The sequence below is a fragment of the Salminus brasiliensis genome, chromosome 19 (genome assembly GCF_030463535.1).
Source record: "Salminus brasiliensis chromosome 19, fSalBra1.hap2, whole genome shotgun sequence".
NCBI lineage: Eukaryota > Metazoa > Chordata > Actinopteri > Characiformes > Bryconidae > Salminus > Salminus brasiliensis.
The window spans coordinates 26,610,405-26,626,444 of NC_132896.1; the positions used below are offsets into that span (position 1 = coordinate 26,610,405).

General features: G+C 40.7%; 3 protein-coding genes across 6 annotated transcripts in view; 1 reads left to right on the top strand and 2 right to left on the bottom strand.

Moving 5' to 3' along the window:
- Nucleotides 1–183: 183 nt before the first annotated feature.
- rab9b (RAB9B, member RAS oncogene family) lies at nt 184–5,810 on the bottom strand. The gene is made up of 2 exons (XM_072663130.1): nt 5,758–5,810; nt 184–4,637 (listed from the first exon to the last, which is right to left on the bottom strand). The coding sequence occupies exon 2, from the start codon at nt 4,594–4,596 to the stop codon at nt 3,988–3,990; it is 609 nt and encodes a 202-aa protein (XP_072519231.1). The 5' UTR covers nt 4,597–4,637; nt 5,758–5,810; the 3' UTR covers nt 184–3,987.
- A 1,704-nt stretch (nt 5,811–7,514) lies between these two features.
- Nucleotides 7,515–11,060, top strand: fut11 (fucosyltransferase 11 (alpha (1,3) fucosyltransferase)). 2 transcript variants are annotated; one of them, XM_072663815.1, is made up of 4 exons: nt 7,515–7,634; nt 8,768–9,451; nt 9,805–10,427; nt 10,601–11,060. In XM_072663815.1, the coding sequence occupies exons 1-4, from the start codon at nt 7,611–7,613 to the stop codon at nt 10,746–10,748; spliced, it is 1,479 nt and encodes a 492-aa protein (XP_072519916.1). In that variant the 5' UTR covers nt 7,515–7,610; the 3' UTR covers nt 10,749–11,060. The 2 variants fall into 2 exon arrangements, with proteins under 2 accessions (XP_072519916.1, XP_072519917.1); XM_072663816.1 differs by having other exon boundaries at nt 7,515–7,623.
- A 1,544-nt stretch (nt 11,061–12,604) lies between these two features.
- The window catches only part of znf185 (zinc finger protein 185 with LIM domain), a 30,719-nt gene continuing 27,283 nt past the window's right edge, over nt 12,605–16,040 (bottom strand). For 2 of the 3 annotated variants that reach the window (XM_072663819.1, XM_072663817.1), the window contains exons 38-40: nt 15,079–15,135; nt 14,649–14,754; nt 12,605–13,048 (exon numbers count right to left, since the gene is read on the bottom strand). In XM_072663819.1, coding sequence (XP_072519920.1) covers nt 12,950–13,048; nt 14,649–14,754; nt 15,079–15,135 — 262 coding nt within the window. In that variant the 3' untranslated portion in view covers nt 12,605–12,949. The remainder of the gene's footprint in view (nt 13,049–14,648; nt 14,755–15,078; nt 15,136–16,040) is intronic. The other variant, XM_072663818.1, reaches the window with a different exon arrangement.

Genomic DNA, 16,040 nt, shown 5'->3' on the forward strand with positions numbered 1-16,040 from the left:
TTAAGTCAGCCACCCCTGCGTATCATATTGAACACCTGTGCATTAAAGCATCACAGTATCTCACTATGTATCTTTAGTTAGTGGAGCAATATGAAAGAGTTCTAGTAAAAAATACATGTTGGCATTCTTTCTTTCCCATTTCAAAAGATCTAGATCTCCACACAGAAGTCCAAAAACTCATGGTCAGTTTCTAAGGTTTATTCATCGCACTGGCATCGGATACTTGCAAACTGATTTGTAAACAAAAGCAGTCTTGCCCTCCTTTATTGCGCAGGGGTGAGGGGGGGATGGGATGGGAGACAGTGGGTTGGATGTTTTGAGGAGCTGCCCAGCCATTCGCAGGCATCATTTCACAACTTGAACTCAGTTCAAAGCACATCAAGCAAACACTATGCGACATCAGAGACAGCAATTTGCTACCATGTCAGTACAGCATTTGTGAATGAACAGCCAGTGCAACACATACAGCATCTGACATCAGCTCGCCAAGCCACTGCCTAAACCCGGTATTCAGGGCAGAGATGGTGGCCCCTGTAAATAACCACAGACTTGATCCTCAACGTCATCTGGAGCAAACAAAATGTGGTTTGGAACAGTAAGCGACACACTTCCAAAACTGAATACTGTGGAACGAGTAGAACATAATGTGCAAATGTGTGTGCATGTATGTGTACAGTAAGGTCCATAAGTATTAGAACAGCAATTTTGCCTCTGTACTCTGCCTGGGTAGGGACTAAACTGCAGACTTTCAGCTTTTTTTCAATGGATTTTACAAAAAATACTGCATTAATCATTTAAAAATTACAACTATTTTCACAGGCTCAAATGTAATTGGACAAATTGTAAATATAAGGAGTGTTGTTAATATTAGGAAGCTAATATCCTATGGCTGCCTGAAGTCTGCAAGCCACTGACACAACCAGATGCTGATTTAATGCTTGTCTGTGGGTCTTGGCTTGGCTTGTTGCAGCTTCAGTTAGTTAAAAGCTACTGGTTTGAGGTCATGTCACTGGTCAGGTGACTGGCTCTGGCATTTAAGAGCTTTCAGTTCCTTTTTCCAGTATAGTTTGCGTCACTTTCCATCGATACAGTGAGGCGCCTGCTACCTGTTTTGGAGAAGCTGACTGAATCTGAAGCTGTCACATCCTCTATAAAACACCAGTGAACCAGTTCCACTGGCAGCTATACATCCCAATGCTGTAACACTGCCTTCGTCATGTTTGGATTGTGAACCCTGCCTTTCTTTTTTCATATTCGAGATAAGTTTGGTTTCATCTGTTTGAAGAATTTTGCTCCAGAACATTTTTCAGATCAGATTAGTCGGACTGTTCCGTTCTTGAGTGTTACCAGGGGTTTACATCTTGAAGTTACTCTTGATTGTAGACTTCAACAATGATAAGCCAACCTCCTTGAAAGTGTTTTTGGCTTTTTTTCCAGCAAGGAAAGAATTCTGCATTTATCTACTTTAGCTGTTTTCTTGGCATTGCTGAGCTCGCCAGTGCATTCCTTCTTTTTATAAAAATGTACCACAATGTTGATTTTGGCAACTTCTTAAGATTTGATCTCTTTGATAGGTTTGTTTGTTTATTCAGCTCAATTCAAACTCAATACTTGGAATCAACTCCTGACCTGACAGGACACACCAGGCCATGAGACTGCTCATCAGTCAACAGTACAATTACTTTGAACCTGTGAAAATGGAGGGACTATGTAAAAATAAAAAGGGCTGTTATTCCAAAATGGTTTATTTAATATTTGTGTCAAACTTGGTGAATAAAAACTTTAAAACACACTTAAACCACACTTTGATAACTGCAATTCAACTCCATTGTGGTAGTGTACAGAGGCACAATTATAGAAAACTGTCTCAATGGACCTGACCTGTATACTGTATATATACAGTAACATAACAGTGTTAATATTATCAACAGAAATATAACTTAAGCGTACCAGAACCAGATTTTAGTTTTAAAAAACAAAACAAAACAAAAAAATAATAAAAAGACATTGCAGCCATTTAAGGTTAACAAACTCATTCAACAAGTCTAGATACTTTAAAAAAAATTTTTAACTAGACTATTTAAACATATGCAAGACCATCCAGCTTTGATTTACATGACCAGATACCTTCCTTGGAACGCAACATCTGTAACGCAACACCTGTAACACAACACCTGTAATAAAATACTGTAAAACAAGTTACAGTAAAACCAGATCAGAATCACAGTGAACACACTGTCGCAGCTTATTGTGGTACCTCAATTTAAATATACCGTCAGCAACTGGCAGTTGAATACTGCTTTCCAATACAGAGGTCAAATACCTGTATAGCTTTACATACCAAAAAGTAAACGACCCAAAGGGGGAAGCACAGTGCCTTAACTGATTCTGTTTCACAGTGAACTATTCTCATTAAACATCAGAGTAACTGGTAATATTGTATAGGGACTGGCAAAAGGTAGCCCACATGAGGCCCACTCTAAACAAGCAACAATACAGTAGCATATAGCGCTGTGGCAGTTACATGCAAGTGCGAGGCAGACAAACCATTTACTGGGTTAAAAGCAAAGCTTTTCAGGCTTGGAAATGAGCATATGTCAGTAAACTTTTGAGTTGAAGGGCATCTGAGCTACATCTGTTGCTTCGTATAGGCAGCACTAGTGAATATCAAAATTCTTACCACTAAAACTGTCAGGTCAGAGGCCACAAACCGGAATAAGTGGTCAACATCTAGTATGATTAGGCTTAAAAAAACAACAAACAAAACCCCAGAAGATTCAAAGAAAAAAAAAATCCTATCAATAATATACAACATTTTAAGTACCAAAGCTGGGTATCTTGTCAATTAAGAAACAACAGGATTGTTCACAAGTGCTTTTTAAAAGATTAGAAACCAAGTTAAATGCAGAACACCAGGGCAAGTGTGCTTTGGTTTTTTCACATTCAGATTAGATGGAACTGAAAGAACATGAACATGAAAGTAGTGAACTTTCTTAGTTCTGAAACAGCCAAGTAAAAGGCAGTGAAGCAATGAGGCATCTTTTTTACTGACTTCCTTAAAACAAAAATGCTGTAGTAAACACTACAGAATAAAATTAGCGCTGAATTTGTACAAACTTCTTCAAAATGCGCATCCACACCAAACTACAGCAAGTCATTCAGTTTCCTGGGCCCTCACAATTCTAGAGAGCACAACAGCCCTTATTTCCACCATGACTGTGCAGTGGAGCAAATCACAAAGCTCTATCTCACACAAACAAAACCTCTCCAAATCATACAACAGAAGTTTCCAACTAAAACCAAAAACAATAACAGAACTGTACCACAGAGTAACATAAAGTCAATGTACCTAGAAAACAATGAGCAAACAAAATCACACCTTTTTAACACCACATCAAAGACAATTCCCTTTTCTCAACCACACACACACCTGCGTAAATCTGTAACAGACATTCTGATGTTTTAGACTTGGAAAGTAGACTCCACATCTCTCTCTGAGGTTAGCGTATCATAGAACATCAAGCAAAACACACAAGCAAAACTACGGTACCGATAACTGGCAATACAGCAGGAAAGAACTCCTCCTGATAAGCTGAAAGGAATGTTAATGACAAGCTAAGCGTTAGAGGCAGCAATGAGTTGTGCAATAAAGCCGACTGTGCTCTTGGGGACAGCAGTATGTTGCGAAGAAGACAGGAGCCTATTGACCTTCAGGGTAAGAAAGCTGCATTGTTAGAAAACCTAACACAACACAAGCACAAGAAAGCATAAACTATGATGTTATAAGTGCCAGACTGCAGAAAGCAGATGCATGTACCTAAACAAAATGCTACCGGTGATGGTGTACCAATTACTGGTTAAATTTGTACCTAAGTAACCCAAGAATACCCCCAAACAAGGTTACGCCCTCCTTGTGACATGTCCTCAACTCTTGCGAGTGTGTAGGCATGGCAGGACTACAAAGGCACCGTGGTAACCCATCACGCCTCAGCAGCAGGAAGAGCGGGGAGCCTTGCGATTGCCGTGGAGGTCAATGGTGCTGCTCAGCAAGGCGTGGTCAATCTGGTCCTCGCTGGCCAGCACCTCCCTAACAGCCGCTTCGAAGGCGGCGCTCACGTTGGTGTCATCCTTGGCACTGGTCTCAAAGTACGGGCAGCAGCCATTCTCCTCGCACCACGCCCGGGCCTCATCCTCGCCCACCTCACGGTTTTCTTTGTCCACCTTGTTTCCCAACACCACAAAGGGGAACCGCTCAGGGTCACGCACATCCGAGTAGTACATGAACTCCTTCTTCCAGCAGCCCAGATTCTGAAAGCTTTGCAGGTCATCCACAGCGAATGTGAGGAGGCAGCAGTCAGCACCACGGTAGAAGGGTGTGCGCAGGCTTTTGAAGCGCTCCTGGCCTGCCGTGTCCCAAATCTGCAGTGTGACCAGTCGCCCATCCACCTCCAGGTCACGGTTTAGGAACTCCACACCAATGGTGTGGAAGGACTGTGAGTCGAAGCGGTCCGTCACATAGCGGTTCATCAGCGAGCTCTTTCCCACACCACCATCCCCCAGGAGGATCACTTTCAGAAGGAGGCTCTTCCCACTCATGTCGCCAGCGAAGGCTGGGTGACACACAGGCTCAGCATAACCTAAGACACACACACACACACAAAAACACACCCATAAATATATGTAATATATCTCACTATTAGAACCACAGAAAATCAAAAAGTAACCTTTTTGCAAGTGTAGACCAAGCATGCTGAAAGCAATGTAGCAGAGAACGTATTTAACAAAAACAGCTGTGCTTGAGCAGTGTTTATCTGGGTGGATGACCCTGAGACTTTGGACAGGGTACCTCCCTCTTGCTGGACACACAGAGATTGGATAATTACAGTGATTTGAGGCCCTAAGAACTACACAACACTGCTTGAGGACTTAATAGACCTTAGCCTGTTATTCCGGACTCCTAAATAAAGACTAATCAACATTATTGATCCTTTGGATCAGTGGATCACTGCCCTGCACCTTTTTACTGTATCCCCTGCCCCGAGCACACTTGTCCCAGATAATCAGCTCATGAACAAGCGTACAGTGGGTTGAAGTGTGTACCACAGCAGGGGAAACACAATAATGTGCTGTGGAAGCAGGGTTGGAGACCATATCCATAGATAACCTAGCTACCCTTCACAGTGTAAAACAACAGTCAGTGTATATACTAAACTATATGAACGGTTATGGAATCAAAAGCATATCACTTTAGCCACGTCAATCTGTAATAATATGTAATTACGTGTAATTACGACTAAGTTAGATAAGGAATTAAACAGGAAAACACATGATTTTACCACCCCTCCCCATCAATCTCCTTCGCGCATGCGCAAACAGCCGTGACAGGCACCAGTATTCGCACCCTGAAACTGTTGAAACTATTATTTTGTTGGTAAATAATTTCTTTCGCAAATCGAAAGCGTGAAAATGAAGTTGTATAATTCCACACATATTTAGTCTCTCTTGGCAGTGCTACCAAGTCTGAGCTGTGCAAAAAGCAGCCCGGAATCCTCGGAGGCTAACGTTAGCCTTCAGGTTTAGCTAGCTAGCTACATCATCCACCGCGTCGCTCTGTTGACGCTCGGCGAAATAAATGCAGGACTCGTTCATTAAGCTACTCTGAAACACGGCTGACCTCGACGGCAGCAAATTACAACAGTAAAATGCCTGCAGTTCACAGCTAGTTTACTGAACTTATAATGAAACCTGTCTCTTTACCTCATTCTGTGCGGAGGCGAGTGGCCGCGCGCTGTTGCCGAGATTTTGACGCGGTGCGCGTGAGGTCGGCGTCCCCGCGCGGTCCTAACGTCCATTCCCGATGCGCTAGTCTCAGTCACACCGGGATACGGGGACAGTCAGGGGGGACAGCCAGGGGGGACAGCCAGGTGCTGGATTCACAAAGGATATTCTGAGACAAAAATGTACGAAGTATCTGAAGATAAACATGAAGATAAACAGATGTTCGCTAGACCATATCTACTTAAATAAATTATTATAATTATAATTAATTAAATAATTAAATAATTAAAAATAATTATTATAATTATTACTACTTCAAAAAAAGGTTTTACTACATTTTACTAAACATGCCTGAATGTTTTTTTTTTTTTTTTATTCAGCCTTTTGTAGCCGTTTTACAGCTTATTATAAACCACCCGAGACACATTTTTAATTTTTGGAGGAAAAACTAAGCGCTCAAAAGAAATTCTGTAAACAAGAGCTAGCAGTGGTGGTGGATGAAACAGCCAACGGAAGAGCAATCCTTTATTTTAAAGCAATCCTTTATTTTATTTAGTAATTCAACTATTTAAACTGGTCATTCAGGGGACTACTGGTACTGGTGTTCACAAAACACTACTTAGGGAAAAATCGTAGAAAGAAAAAACAGTAATAAATTCATAAAAATTGAGACCTATATAACAAACGTTATATAACAGTTTTCACGATTTTAAGATTGCTGAGAACTTCTTAAAAAAAAAAAAACATTTGTAGGAAGATGTTGGTGAATAAATGCCGAGTGATCTTAAATGCAGTCCTTTCTAAAAATAAAAATAAAATAAATAAATAAAAAAAACACATATGAACTTTTGTAATAAGATAAGATAAGATAAGATAGTCCTTTATTAGTCCCACAGTGGGGAAATACTCAGTGTCACAGCAGAAAGGGATAGCAAGACAGCTACAAAAAAACCTAGATAAATAATTTACACTATATACACAATATAAATAAGAATAAAAATGCAATAGCAATATTATTTACAGGTTATTGCAAATGACTCTTAATTGCACGTGGGGGGGGGTATTGCACATAGTATTTTTACATTGAGGGACCTCTGTTCCCTGAACATGTGTGTGTAGTTAAGTGTGTAATATTATTCTATATATACAAATACATTATTAATAATATATACATATTTCTCCTTCCGTTTTTTTATTACAGAGGAGAGCAAAATAGAGGAAAAACAATTCAGTAAACAAGAGCTAGAAAATATGGTGGAGGAAACCACCAACAGACATTTAATTCCATCTCATATCTGTTATTCTCCTTATTTAGAAACTAACAGTGCTTTACATTATTTTAAACTTTACTTAGTAAACTAAAGGCTGACCTGAGCCTAAAACCAGTGTGAGGCCATGGTAAAGTTGACAGAATATTATTATTTTATCAAACATTATTTTAAGAATACCAGATCATTTTAGATGTTTTCGTAACAAAATGAGAAAATGCATGAAGATTTTTGAGGAATAAGTAAATGTTATCTTTCGTTTAATTCGTTTTGTCTTTTCATTTTATTTCCGTCCCACCTTAAATATTACAGTAGCTGAAGTCTGTCTCGTGAGCAGGCGCCTGAACGCAGCTACTGCCTCCTTTAAGGTGGACCTGAAAAGTCGCGCAAGGAGGCGACATCCAAAGCTGCAGGTGGCGATAAAGCTCGCTGTTTCTTTCTCATCGTCCTTAAAGTTGACGTGGAAGAAGAAGGAAGGCTACAGCCCTCCTCCACGTATTGTGTTTTTAACCCCGTTGTTTTTCTCCTAAAGCACGAAGGCCAAAGGAGTTCAAGCTGCAGAGCATGCGGCTGAATGGTAAGGAGCTGGTAAGGAGCGTGTAATTGCCTGTTCGAGTCTAGTGTCGTTACCCGGTTGTGCGACTTTGCAGGAAGGCTGTCAGCTGTTCATAAATCTGGGTTCTGTGTAGATCTGATGATCGTTTCAGTCTAGTCTTTATGAGTGTTTATCGTCATCAGAAAGGGTACAGTGACAGTCAAAAGTTTGGGTGTTTCTGTAGGTGGATGAACTAACTGATCTTCAGGAGGTATAAAACTAGCTACTTGACCTCAGATAACAGGGTTTACCAGGGTCTCAGTCCATAATTAGCTTGTATTGTATTAGTATTGTGGCTTGTTCACAATCATTGTTCGCAAATCCTCAAACCGTGTCCTCCAAGTGTCTGTCTAGCACTCTGAGCATGCGAATAATTGATGCCCACAAAGCAGCAGCAGCAGGAGGATATAAGAAGAAATATCACCTCCTATAAGAATCAAGGGTTTTTTGATTTGCCCACTCTAAGACACATAGTAAACTAGGTAATGCAAGAGTCCACCCCCCCCACACACACACATAATAATAATAATAATAATAATAATAATAATGACTACCATAAGGTGTGTCCACAAGGTAATATTGAGCCATTATTATATTGAGGTCCTGAATTTAGTCATTTGTGGCCACAAATTAATACACTAACCTGTAATGTTCTCAGTACAGTGGCCTCAATATACTATTTCATGGCCACGCCTTACTAGAAATGATCACCATGTCAAACTCTGTACTTCTGTATCACAAATATTTATGCAAGTATTTGTATTTCAGTCGAAAGTGTTTGAATAAAGTTGTAAATCCCTGGGAATTCCTAAGCATTATTTTTTTATCCTTGTTTTCCAGAAGGAAGGATTTGTGGTAGCTAGCGTAATAGTGTGTGGAGTTTTTCCACACCCCTGTTCTACGCATTTTGGTACCTGCATAAGTCCTAAGTGACTGAGCAAGGGGACTCACTAAACATGGGTAGACCGTGGGAACCACTGATCTATTCACTGTATTCAGCAGCTGCCCAGTATTCATTACTGTTTGTGGTAACCAATGGTTGGCTACAGATAGAGATTAGGATGAGAAACACTGCGATATTCCTTTCAATGGTAGAAACTAACCCAGACTCCATTTTCCTCCTCAGATGGGTGCAGGAGCTGTGCTTGTGCTGTCGTTGTGGCTGGTGCAGCTGTGGACTCCGCAATGCAGGGGCCAGGAACCCATAGACATGATGGACAGGAGTGTGTTCCAGCCCCAGAGTGCACTTTCTGACATGGAGTTTGTCACTGTTAGCTCCTACAGAGGCCCAGGCAACACTGACCTGCGCAGCAACAAAGAACTACCTATCCTCCTGTGGTGGAGCGCCAACATTTTCCCCCACTTTCCTGGAGACACAGAGCGGGTGGACTGCGCCCGTTCGTCTTGCCTGGTCACACGCAACCGCAAGGTTCAGCTGCAGCGCCGCACCACGGCCATCATCTTCTACGGCACAGATTTCAGAGCGTATGAGGCGCCGCTGCCCCGCTTGCCCCACCAGACATGGGCGCTCTTCCATGAGGAGTCGCCCATGAACAACTATGTCCTGTCCCATGGCCCTGGCATCAGGCTTTTCAACTACACTGCAACATTTCGGAGGGAGTCTGACTACCCTCTCACCCTGCAGTGGCTACCTTCACTGGACTACCTGCTTAAGCCTCCCTCCGTCTCTCTGCAGGAGAAGAACCGCTGGAGACGGGCCGGGCTGGCTCCAGTGCTCTACATGCAGTCCCATTGCGATGTGCCTTCAGACCGAGACCGCTATGTCCAGGAGCTCATGAAGCATATACAGGTAACTCTGCTATATTATAACTTGGCCTGATGTTTAATATTGTGAATTTGAATCTCATGAATCTCAATACAGAATTCATAGGGTCAAATTTGGACTCCTTAACAGTTTGCCAGCCATTTTGATGTCATACAGGTGTCTTGATTTTTCTTGCATTGTGCCTTTACTGTTCTGATGGATTGAGCTTAGACCTCAAAAATTCATTTGTAGTTCATGTCTGGACTAATGCCTGACTCACACTGAGAGGAGGTAAGCTGGACTTCTCAATGGTGGAAATGAGTGGGATTTCTTCTTCTTTTTTTTTTTATTGTTTTTAATGAATTTATTTATTTATTCCCTGTGTAAATTCTGTGTAGGTGGACTCTTACGGGAAGTGTCTCAATAACAAACCTTTACCTCAGCATTTGGAAGACACCAGCACCGCCACTGGTGAAGACAGGGAATTTATGAGCTTTGTGGGACGCTACAAGTTTCACCTTGCAATGGAGAATGGCCTGTGCCCTGATTATATGACCGAGAAACTGTGGCGGCCCATGCATCAGGGATGTGTGCCAGTCTACAGGGGTTCATCCTCGGTAGCCGACTGGCTTCCAAACAACTGCTCTGCCATTCTCATTGATGATTTTTCTTCCCCACAAGAACTTGCTGAGTTCATCATGGCTCTGGATAAGGACGATGAGGAGTATTTGCGCTACTTGGAGTACAAGACTCCCAGCAAGATCACCAATCTCCGCCTCCTGGAAGGGCTCCAGAACAGAGAGTGGGGTGTCAATGACATGAGCAAGCCCAACTACCTGAATGGTTTTGAGTGTTTCATCTGTGACCAGGAAAACAAACGTCTGGCAGCAGTGAAAGCTCACAGACGGCACCCAGAGAAGTACCCTATACCCATGCCCAAGATGGCCAACAACAGCCACATGGGCTGCCCACTTCCTAGCCCTGGCTATAGACCTGTAGAAGACATTGATCCCAATGATGGGTAAGTTATTTACCAAATTATAGTTATAAGCCTTACAGTTGTTCTCTGTGCCTATGTTCATATCAGCCCTGCCCTGCCACAATTTAAAGAACAAAGTAACCCCCCCCCCCAAAAAAAAAGGATGTAGTTTGGAGACGTGAATATGACCATACATGCTGTGTATTTGTGTTTAGCTGGCTTCAGATGTGGCCGCAGGACTACTGGCAGAGCCTGGACCAGGCAGAGGGTCTGGAGTCACTGATAAGACACAATGAGTCTGATCCTGGACTGCTGTGGCAGCACATTCACAGCATGGCTTTAAAAAGAGGCAGCAGCCAGTAACACCAGGGCTTCTCGAAGGAAGTATCATACCCTGTGGTCTTCTGCATGGGAAGAGTTTCCAAATCATGGAGTGCTTTCACTGTGCCAAAGTATGTCAACCTAGGCCGAAGCCAAAATATGAAAAGCCACTTATGGTTTATCTGCCTGCTTAAGCAGAATTGAGCTACCAGAGAAGGGTCTTATACACTAAGTCTGTGAATAAAATCTTTAGGTCAGCCATCCAATCAGGTCATCAGGTAAGTATAGCATGAAAGACATTTTAATCAAAATATTTCAATAGTACATACAGTGCTATACAAAAGAGACCACCTGTTATTCATTTCATTGCCAGTCAAAATAGCCATTAGGTACAAGTTCATCATTCTTTACTGTCAGGAAAAAAACAGAAAACATACACTATATGTCCAAATGTTTGTGGACACCCCTTCTAATGAATGCATTCAACTACTTTAAGTTGCACATATTGCTATCACATGTGCGCAAATGCATAAACGCAGCTTGTCTAATCCCTGTAGACTAGTGTTGCCAATATAATAGGAGACTCTGGAGCAGATGCACAGGAACCTTTTGGCACAATGCCTAATGTCAGGCATGGACTAGAAGGGTATTAAGACCCCCAACATTGAGCTGCTTCATCCAACACTTTTGGAATGAGTTGGGGTATGGAGGGGGGGGTAGTAGAAAACCTTCCAGTTATTCTAACAAAAGCAGGATAAACTTGCAGTATTGTGTGTTTCAGTGTTCACATTCTCGCTTTATCTTTATTACAGCTTACATTCTTTTCAGGAGACGCATTTTCAGTTTTGCAGGGAGTTTTTCTCCAAAGTTCAGCCTAAGAAGCCAAGAGTACTTTCTGCTTATCACCATCTTCACCACTTAAATTTAAAGTTGGTGATGGTTGTTCATTGTTCTGAGAACACCAGCTGCTTTATATTTGATCTGATCAAATGTTTCTTTTTGGTCTGTTTGCATTTCTCAGTAAGATCTTTTCTTGATCAGCTCCACATCCTTTCGGACCCACAGTGTTAAGTTTTCTTCTCACAGTGAAAAGATGAGCAGAAAGAACTGTAGATGTTTTCAGAGGCGAAATTGGAGCGTGATTGTATTTTTTCCCACTCTTCTTTTTTTAAAGATGAAAGCTTTAAGTGCTGTTTATCCAATGAGGACCTTTTTGGTGGTTTGGCCTGGGTTGTCAAAAGTCCCTTTTTTGATCCATTTCTTGGAATCATTTTTAAAAATCTCCTGAAAAATGAGTAACATAATGGCCATTTTGACATTTGGAAGGGTGGTCTCTGACTGAATTATACCTTTCGAGTATTTGAGTTGAAAATGACAGCAGGTTATACATCATTTTCTGAAGGCGTCCATTTTCAGTGTTTATATGCATAACTAGGTTTATATTAGGTTGCACTGTTTACAATGTAACGAGTCATTAGAGTTTGTTTAATCCATGTTTATATGGAGACACTTTTGAACATGATCAGTGTGGGAACAGAATTGTTCTAATTTTGCCTTTATCAGTGCAGCTGTTCCGAACAAGCCCTTCTGTGATTTATGAATAACATATTTGTCAGGCTGCCAAACTTGACGTTTATATTCAGCTGCTGCTCATGTCCAGGATAAAAGATCTCTCTGAGTAATTGTTCAGGGTTTGTAAGCCTTTTTAGCCATTGCAATGTGCACATATGTAAACTTTTTCACTCTGATATATTTATATATTTATATTTCTTTTGTACTTTGAGTATTTTGTAAGCCATAATGACAACACTATTAAAGAGGGTGTACATGAAGTTTATTTTACTGTGTGGGTGATATTTTATATGTATGTATGTATTTATGCATATAAAATAAGGAAATAGTAGATATTTATAGTTTATTCACAGTTATACATTCAGTATGTAGAGACTGAAACAGCAGAGGAAAGAGCACATATTATTAGAGGTCTTAAAAGAAGTCAGAAGGTGAAATAAGACTAGTAAGATGTTAGAAAAAGTGAACACCCTGCCATTTTAACACCCAGACGTATTTAATGTTATATTCAAAGGTAATTTGCATGATCATGGTAATGATACAATGTGAGGGATAGTAAAAACGAGTTGCAGGACTGTAGAAGAATTCCTTCTGATGCTAAAAAAAGAAACTTGTGTCTCAAGGTGTCTAAATTACTATTTAACATTCAACAGAGCTGTGAAGAAGAAAGACTAAAGAACGTTGGCGTAGCAGCTTTCACAATGGACTGTCCCACGGTGCAAAAACATGTTGTCAAGAAAATCGCCCATTGGCTTACTGCAAATACCGCACTGTTGGGAAAAAGAAGAAAAGAATAATTTTGAAACTAGAAGTTTGAGTCAGGAGCACCAGAGCTGGTGTCTGAATTTTAGGTATTACTGTTTGAAGGTTACCTACATTGGGTCATCACACACACACACACACATTAAGAACGACATATGTCAGCTCTGAAAGATTTGATGCCCTCAGTGGTATATTTTTAAATATATGTGTGTGGACAAGTACACACAGTCCTGTACTTGAGTGATAAATAATAAACCTATCTTTGGTATAATAATTCAAAAGTAGAACATTTTTAATGTACTCGTGTATCACACCTTAAATTATAAATGTTCCTATTAGGAGACCTATAAGGCTGCACAAAATGTGCTGTTGTCTGCAGCTGTACATTTGTATTTAAATTCAATACACATGGCGACATAACACATGGAGTACATAACATATCTTTGCCGTGTAAGTTCCCCTGGATATTATGCTTCATAACAGTGTTCTCCATTCTGTCAATACAGTCATTTCTTGCATCAAATATAACATGCTTGTGATAACTGGCATAAGCCAATCAATCATACATCCAAAAGTGCAGTGTCTAAATATCCTTCAAATGATTATTTTTTTATTAAATTTTATTAACAAACACAGTGTTTGCTAAATGACATATACACATATGTGTAAGACGGCAGTTAATTGTTTGCCGCCATTATTGACTGGTGCTATTGAAAGCAGCTATTATTGAACTTTCTTATACCAGCCTTGAAAACAAAATAAGCATGTCCATACGCTATATATTTGCCTTATATTGTGTACTACTTGGAGTTTACAGATCTTTATATAATGTATTTTGAATAATAACCCATCCGACGGCATGCATTTGAATTCTGTTGATTTCTAAAGCTACGTTCTCACACCAAGTAAAGTGTCCCAAATCCGATTTTCTCACCAAATCCATTTTTATAGGCTGTTCACACTATCCTTTTTTAATGTGGCCGGCATTCATCTGAACAGCTCAAGCTCCTAAACTGACACATATGCGCAAAAACGTAATGCTTTATGTAAAGTTTCAGTTCCCAGTGGCTGACAGCTGGGCTTATCACCAAGAATGCGTTTGAGCTCGTTGTACAAGAGGCATGTTTTTTGGTTTAAAGCTTTTTAGATTTCTTTGACACTGCAGCCACATTCTTCTGATGCTGCTTCTGGCCATTCCTTTAGGGATTTCATCAAACACAGAGTGGTTGTGATATCTAATTTTGTTTGAACAGATATTACCTCAATTATTTATGAGGTCTGTTACAGCACTATACATACTACCACCACTGAAACCCTCCCTTACTGCTGGCGTCCATCTTCCCTTCTCCTCAGCAAAAGCTGAGTTGGATTGATGTAAAAGTCGCACGTATAAAAGTGGCAGAAATCGGAACTACCACTACCAAATGACAGATTTGCACCACTTTTACCTGCTGTGTGAACGTAGCCTAAGTGAATTCCAGGATTTAGTGAATATACACACAGCATAGCTATGTCGCATGTTGTATACAGAGCATGGTTATATTGGAAGTAAACTAAATTTATGTTTAAAATATGCAGTTTGTATAAATAGCTCTAAAAAAAAAGTACCTTGAAGCATTCAGGGTGGCATGAGATGTTGAGGTGTTCAATGGTGATCTTGGCATCATTCCCCACAAGAGCACCGCAGTATGTGCAGGCACTCATGTTTGTGCTGCTAACCAGAAAAGACCAGGAAAAGATGAGGCCATTGCAAAAAAAAAGAATGCTATCACTTATTCAAATGCATAACTAATTGATTCACTCATTCTTTTAAGGAGGAGCTTCTACCATTAGCTGTACTGGTTTACCAAACAGAAAACAGTGCATTGTTTGTCAGTGTCTGAGCACAATTATGTTATTCCACATTCAGAGCACTCCGAGTCCTCAGTGTTTCATAAATGCTTGAGAGACCTTTTGTCATCCAGCATAATAGCCTTGCTAATATGGTCCTTCTGGCCTCGGCCTAGCCTTCATTAGCTTAGCTAGTCGGGTATATTACCTGGAGGGGCTGCTGTATGCATAGCTGGAGCTGGTCGAGGTCACATAATCCAAGTCGCTGTGGGCGAGAACACACACACTGGCCTTTTTAATACAAGATGATAGCTTCATTCCCTGATCATTTCACTGCTCGGTCCACCGCACCGCCAAATTGAACACAATAGCTGCTACAATTGCTTTGTGTTTTGATGATATGATTAGTAGTGTTGCACATTGGCATGTTCTATTCTTACGCTGTTCAGCTGACCACTGCCTGCTAGAAGGCATGTTTGACCTCAAAGGGCCTTAAAGAGCCTAAAGCAATATTAAGCTTTATTTTTTAAACATTCAACAAATAGTTCATATAACAGAAGTTAAGGTTCTATATTGATCGCAGAGCAGTTTTGCTCTCTTTGTGCTTTGTAAAAGCAGACAAAATAAGGCCCTGGACATATACAGAAAAATTATATGATTTGATTTTCTCAGGCATTTTGTCAGCATGTAGAGATTTTTTTTTAAAACAATAATTTGGGGGGATTTCTATCTTTGGAAAAATAAAACTCCCAACGCCACAGCAGTCTTAATCACTTCTGGAATCCTGTTTTTGTACAGTATAAATAGACATTATGTGTTTGGTTTGCCTTGATTTTTACTTCAGCCTGGTTGGTAGGACCCATGGTACTCTAAACAGCAAACTGTCTAGAGCAAGCTGTGAAGATGATTAGACCAGTCACACACTAAAACAGTTGTACAAACATCAGATAAAGCAGGAGCTCACAGTGTAGTGGGAGCTTGTGAAAGCAGAGCTGCTTTGCATATCTCAAAAAAACTGTAACCTGTCTGACTGAGGCTGATTACCCCGGGCATTAGCATGCATTTTCAGTGATTGTATCAACGCTCTGAATTCAACTGACCCCCCAAAAAATCATGTGTGATTGTGTTTGAAATAGTCCATCCCATAGTGTTTACCCAATTATCCTCCCC

What these genes read in the sequence shown, in the direction of transcription:
- fut11 (XM_072663815.1), top strand. Translation starts at nt 7,611, where the DNA reads ATGCGGCTGAATGGTAAGGAGCTG. An exon ending in AGCTCATGAAGCATATACAG is followed by an intron (nt 9,452 to 9,804) that starts GTAACTCTGCTA and finishes AATTCTGTGTAG; the next exon opens with GTGGACTCTTACGGGAAGTG. An exon ending in GACATTGATCCCAATGATGG is followed by an intron (nt 10,428 to 10,600) that starts GTAAGTTATTTA and finishes ATTTGTGTTTAG; the next exon opens with CTGGCTTCAGATGTGGCCGC.
- rab9b (XM_072663130.1), bottom strand. Translation starts at nt 4,596, where the DNA reads ATGAGTGGGAAGAGCCTCCTTCTGAAAGTGATCCTCCTGGGGGATGGT.